Genomic DNA, 6,456 nt, shown 5'->3' on the forward strand with positions numbered 1-6,456 from the left:
TCACACTTCTATGTTTTAACTTTGAGTGACTTGCCAGTTATTGTTTCATTGTGCATTTTCTTATTACTGTTTTATTGTTAATGTACTTTCTTCCTAGAATACCTTCCCTTCTTCTCTCTAGCTCTACAGATTGTACCTATCTTTTAAGACCCTGATTAAATCTTAATCTCTTGTAGGAAGGCTTTTGTTTTTAGTGATTCTAACTTCAAGCTGCATCTATTTTCTCTGCTTTCAGTTATTTTCTGTGCCTTCTATTCAGCAATGAACTATGATCTATTGACCTTTCTCTTAAATCTTCATGTGTGCAAACATTTTAATAATTTTTTTTTATACCCTACAGTGTCTTTCACAGAGTAGTATTGGCCTTGCTCAAAATTATCCTTTGGAAAAATGTACTATAATTTTATTTTCTAGGTCTGCAACCAAAGACTCCCTAATAATCATCGACGAATTGGGAAGAGGGACTTCTACCTATGATGGATTTGGGTTAGCCTGGGCTATTTCAGAATATATTGCCACTAAGATTGGTGCCTTCTGTATGTTTGCTACTCATTTTCATGAATTGACAGCATTGGCTGACCAATTGCCAACAGTGAATAATCTACATGTTTCAGCATTAACTACCGATGAGGCATTAACTATGCTATATCAAGTAAAGAAAGGTGAGATTGTGACTGTCAGTGACAGAATTGTTGCATATCCCTGTGTGAGTAAGAGAAATGTCTATCTATGAGCTCATCTGTAACTCTTTTGTCTTCTCCAAGAAAATGTATAGTTGAGTTGTTTTGGCATGGTTAGTCAATTAGTCAGTAAACATTTATTAAGTACCTACTATGTGCCAGGCATGTGTTAAGCATGAGTATTCAAAAGGCATTCTTTATTCATAAGAGATTATATTCTCCTAGGTAAAACAGAAAGCAAGTATATGTACAATCAAAGTATATGTAGAATTAATAGGAAATAATGATCCCTAATTCATCTATACACCCCTTTATATCCAGGTAAATATAGCACCACTAAAATATAATTAATTCGAGGTCACATTTTAGCCATCTGAAAGATTGTTCCATAACCTTCCTTGTCACTATATGACTTGCCTATCTCCTTTTATAATTATATATTTCCTATATCATGTCCTTTATATCATTCTTGCGCAATGTCAGAGTCATTTTTCTTCCTTTTGGTTTTTCCTTTAGAGTTTATTAGAAGACTATATTGTAAGGATTAAATTGGGGTTTTGGTTTTGACTAAATAAGAGAGTTATAAATTCAATGTTGTGGTCATCGAATTCTAAATATTATCCCTAAGCCAGAAAAACTTTTTAGAAGCTTTTATTCATAATGAAGAAGAGAAAGAGTTGGAAGTATGAAATGTAGGAGGGAAAGAGGAAAGGTGTTGCCTAGCCTACCCTAAGTGCTGATCCAGTGAAATTCAGCTTGCTTCTGACAAAGTTCCAATTTCCACGTGGAAGTCCAAGTCACTCACCAGCAAGCCGATGCAGGATCCAAGGAAAAGAGTCTCTTCACAGAACTCACACTGAAGGGAGTGTTCCACTGAAGCCCCAAAGAGCACAGAGGGTCTCCTTGCAGAGCCACCAAGGCAGGAATCTCTCCAAGCCAGACGTCCCAATGGTGTCTTCAGCCAGCGTTCCACCAACGCAGCCTCCTCCAAAGCCAAAGCAGGAATCTCCGCAACTAATCTCTCCAGAAGCCAGAAAGGAATGCATGCTAGACCGTGTTGGTCTCTTTTTATTTTTTATGCCCTTTTTTTCCAGGTCACTTCCTGTTACTTCCTGTCATTCCTTCACAGAAACCAATGGCCGTCTTTTCAATTTGCCTAGCACTGCCCTGGGTGGTAGTTTAATATAATCAAAACCATTTAATTTACATTTTGTAATTTTCTCTAACTCTTGCTTGGTTTTAAAGTCTTTCCTTTCCCAGAGATCTGACAAGTATACTATTTTGTGTTCACTTAACTTATTTATAATTTCCCTCTTTATATTCAAGTCGTTTGCCCATTCTGAATTTATCTTGGTGTAGGGTGTGAGATGTTGATCTAAACCTAATCTCTCCCATATTGTTTTCCAAATTTCCCAGCAGTTTTTGTCAAATAGTGGATTCATGTCCCAAAAGTTGGGCTCTTTGGGTTTATCATACACTGTCTTGCTGATGTCATTTACCCCAAGTCTATTCCACTGATCCTCCTCTCTATCTCTTAGCCAGTACCATATTGTTTTGATGACTGCTGCTTTATAGTAGAGTTTAATATCTGGTACTGCTAGGCCCCCTTCCTTCACATTTTTTTTTTCATTATTTCCCTTGATATTCTTGATCTTTTGTTATTCCAAATGAAATTTGTTAGTTTTTTCTAATTCAGCAAAGAAGTTTTTTGGTAGCTTGATAGGTATGGCGCTAAATAGGTAAATTAATTTGGGTAGAATTGTCATTTTTATTATGTTAGCTCGTCCTACCCATGAGCAATCCATGGCTTTCCAATTGTTTAAATCCAGTTTTATTTGTTTGGAAAGTGTTTTGTAGTTGTTTTCATATAATTGCTGTGTTTGTTTTGGTATTCCTTTGATTTTTGAATGAATACATTAGTGTCATTTTGTGATGACGATGATGATGGTAGTGGTGATGACAATGCAAATGAAGAAGAATGAAGATGGTGATGAACAGAAGAAACTTCCTTTTCTCAAAACCAACCAGTTGTCTACTTTAGCTTCCCAGACTTTGAAGTTACATGCTTAATTTTTTTGTGTACTAGTGTTACAGGATGAAGTAGTATTTGAAAGTAGATCAAAGGATCATAAATTAGAGCATGGAGGAGACTTGAAGGCTATAGATGTCAACCATGTCTCCCCCCAACAATGGTTAGATTAATGCAGCTCAGGTCTTTTCTGTGGGTATTTGCTAAGTGAGGTTTCAATGCTCGAGAAAAGATTTGGTATTTGAGTATTATTTTTTATCTTCTGATTAATAGAGTTTTCAAGGGTGATATGAATGCCAAGTCATAATCACCTGTGCCTGCTAGCAGAGGCTTAATTAAAAGCTCATTTGTACTTTGGTCAGAATCATTTGCCAAGCATTTTTAAATGTATAGTTAAGATTTTCTAATGATAGATGAAGAAGGTTAATTCCAGTTCTGTACGCTGTTATTTTACCCCTCTGGTTTCTTGCAGGTGTCTGTGATCAGAGTTTTGGGATTCATGTTGCGGAACTTGCTAATTTTCCTAAGCATGTAATAGAAAATGCCAAACAAAAGGCCCTGGAACTAGAGGAATTCCAGCATTTTGGAAAACCTCAAGGATCTGATGAAATGGAACCAGCAGCCAAGAGGTGCTACCACGAAAGAGAGGTTTGTCAGTTTGTAGGTGTAGTTATATAAGCTAATAAGACTAACTATAATGAAGTTCATCGTAGTCACCATTATATTATCACACCAAAATGCATAAATATTTCCATCCTAAGATTTTTCAGGGAATAAAGATTAGTTTTATAAATATTAAAAATGATAAAGGCTGGTATAATAATATAAATTAGTATTTTAATTAAAGCCATGTTTATAGATAAAGTTATCAGACCACGCACTTATAAGCATTCAAAACTGCCGCCTCCATTACTGTCTCCTGTTTGCTGGCCAAGAGCCTACTGGCAAAGAGGCCACTCCCTCCTAACCCCGGAGATTATAAACCCCTCTCTGCATCGACGTAGGCCTCCCCACGCCCAAAGACCCAGAAACGGAAACCAGTTGGACCATGTTGGATCACGGGAAATGTAGTTTTGATACATTTCCCATGTCCATAGAAATATATACACTTTTAGATGGCATTTTCCAAATTTCACTTTTACAGTTTCTACAGAATCTGTTATATGTAACAATAGATCAAGTATTTATTAAGCACCTAACTATGTGCTAGCATTGTATTAAGAACTGAGGTTATAAATATAAGCATAAAAGTCTTTACCTTCAGGGAGCTCATGTTCTATTGGGAGAACACAACATATAAAAAGGAGATGAAAAAGAGGCCATGGGAGAGGAGAGTGTACACATTTGGGCAAGGTTGTTCATGAGAAAGTGCTCAAAACCAGAGAATGAGCTGAGCAAGGAGTGAAGTAAGCAAGGCTAGAGCCTTTCAGGAAAGGGCAGCCCTAATTTTCTCATTCTGATATATATGATTACATTTAGAAGAGAAAACAAAGAGGAAAACTTCAGAAATAAAAAAACATGATGCTCTCAGAACTCCTTTCTACTCTCGTCCCCCACTCCACCCCAAGAGCCTTTGTTTATGTAGGTTGTATCTATGTTTACCATTATTTGACATTAAAATGCCTTGGTATTATCAACTATGAAAGTGTTTTTGACCTGTTGGGTCCCCTGAAAGATTCTCAGGTACCCTTTTAATTCTAGTCATTGTTTTCAGATTTGTGACTTTGTTTCTGTAGGTAGGAATTCCTTCAGATTAGAATGAGAAAGAGATAAGAGACTTAGAGACACTGGATAGTATTTGTGCTACTGTGTTATATAGCTAACTCAGAATGTTCTGTTTAATTGAAACGTTTTGCAAATTGTGTGTTTTTAGTAGAGATAGGAATGGTCTAGAAAAGAGGGTGTTAAAGCATATTTCTGTCTCACCTGAGACCTTGCTCCTCAGATTCCTTGAAGGAAAGGATTTTATTTTCTTCAGTAAGTACTTAAAGTACCTCCTGTGGATTGAAGAAAAGGAAATAGCCTCCTTCTTTGCATTAGTGTGTTATCCTAAGTTCATTGCAGTAAGGATTGTAGATTTAGCACTACCCTACCCAATCCCAAGAAGGGTGGTGAAGTGATTTGTGCCAGGTAGGAAATGTCAGATTTGGGATTCCTGAGTTCTCTGACCAGTTCACTTCTCACTAAACTTCCTTACCTGGAACTGCTAAAGAGAAATGTAATGTTTGGGCTGCAAATAGTTATAACTACTTTTGAAACATACCTTTAGCCTGAAGATATGAGCTTGCCCAGGACTTTGATAACTGTACTAGTCACTAACAGGTATCTTCTTTAGAAAATGAGTTGTGTTTGGTATTAAATTTTAGCAGAACATGATTTATTGATTTGGAGAAGATATTTTAAAGTCTAATTATGTTTGTTTGTTTGTTTTTTCCAGCAAGGTGAAAAAATAATTCAGACATTTCTGGCCAAAGTAAAGGAATTACCCTTTGCAGAAATGTCTGAGGACGGCATCAGAACCAAATTAAAACAACTGAAAGCTGAAGTAATATCACAAAATAACAGTTTTGTGAATGAAATAATTTCACGGATAAAAGTTACTCCATGAAAAAATTCCACAATGGAATGAACAAGTTGTGTAGATTTTTTTTTAATTGTAGGAAGTCCCCACTGTCTATGCGAATACTTTTGTAATGTTTTATACGTTTCCTTTGGTGTTTAGAGATTGGTGCACATAGATTATTAAATAAAATTGAAATATTATGTTTCTTTAAATCATTCGTGTAGACACCTATTTTGAAATATGATGGTTTTATAGAGGAACAGATTTAGAACTGGAAGGGAACTCCTAGTACAACTTCCTCGTTACAAAGAAGAATGCTGAATTATCCAAATACAAGAAGCACTACCTCAGCCCTATGTGAACAAGATACACAACATCAAGCATTATTTCTCTGGGACCAGAGAATGGGACAGTGAGCCCGCTAGGTAAAACATCCTAAGTGCATTTCAGACAATTCAGGCAACCAATTTGACTGTAGAGTTTGGTTATAAGGATGTTAATGAGCTTTTTAAATGGTTTTTGTTTGGAGCACTGGTCCTGGAAAGAACATAGGAGGTTTGAGAATTTGTATGAATTGCACTTTAGTGTAATGTAAACTTTTCTAAAACGTATGATATATACTAATAACCACAGAAGCACAGACTGTGAACTCTTGTCATGCAGTTGGTAACTAGTTGTTCCTTTCAGTAGCCACCAGGTGACAAATATCTAATCAGCCCCTGGCACAGATGATTGTTCTTAGAGTTGAAGAACCTCATAGAAATAAGCACTATGTGGCCTTTATTGGCCTGTACCATATTAAAGCTAGAAATGATACTGAGAAATTCTCTTCTCACTCCTCCATTTTTCACATAAGGAGATAGACCCAGGAAGGTTTTGATATGCCTAATATCCCAGAATAAACCCATGGCAGAATCAGCACTCAGAACCCAGGTTTTGTAGCTACTAGTGCGGTGTCCTTCCCATGGCACAATGATGCTTGTTGAGACAGTTTGTTTTCTGCTCAGTTCCATTTGTCATTTGTCAGTAGGCAAAGGTAAAAATAGCCAAATGAGTAAAACTGCCTCTACTTCCACCATCAGTTTTCTGGGTTTAAATATTTAATTATCAAATAGGCTTATACAAAAGACTCTACTGCCTACCTTTGCCATTCTTACTCTTCTTGCAAAGAGTGAGCAGAGACT

General features: G+C 36.5%; 1 protein-coding gene across 1 annotated transcript in view; it reads left to right on the top strand.

The window, feature by feature from the left end:
- Positions 1–5,484, top strand: part of MSH2 (mutS homolog 2) — a 75,367-nt gene extending 69,883 nt beyond the window's left edge. Inside the window, exons 14-16 of the mRNA XM_044660656.1 lie at positions 415–662; positions 3,182–3,357; positions 5,147–5,484. Coding sequence (XP_044516591.1) covers positions 415–662; positions 3,182–3,357; positions 5,147–5,317 — 595 coding nt within the window. The 3' untranslated portion in view covers positions 5,318–5,484. The remainder of the gene's footprint in view (positions 1–414; positions 663–3,181; positions 3,358–5,146) is intronic.
- The last annotated feature ends 972 nt before the right edge of the window (positions 5,485–6,456 follow it).

Source organism: Gracilinanus agilis, chromosome 2 (genome assembly GCF_016433145.1).
Source record: "Gracilinanus agilis isolate LMUSP501 chromosome 2, AgileGrace, whole genome shotgun sequence".
Classification (NCBI taxonomy): Eukaryota; Metazoa; Chordata; class Mammalia; order Didelphimorphia; family Didelphidae; genus Gracilinanus; species Gracilinanus agilis.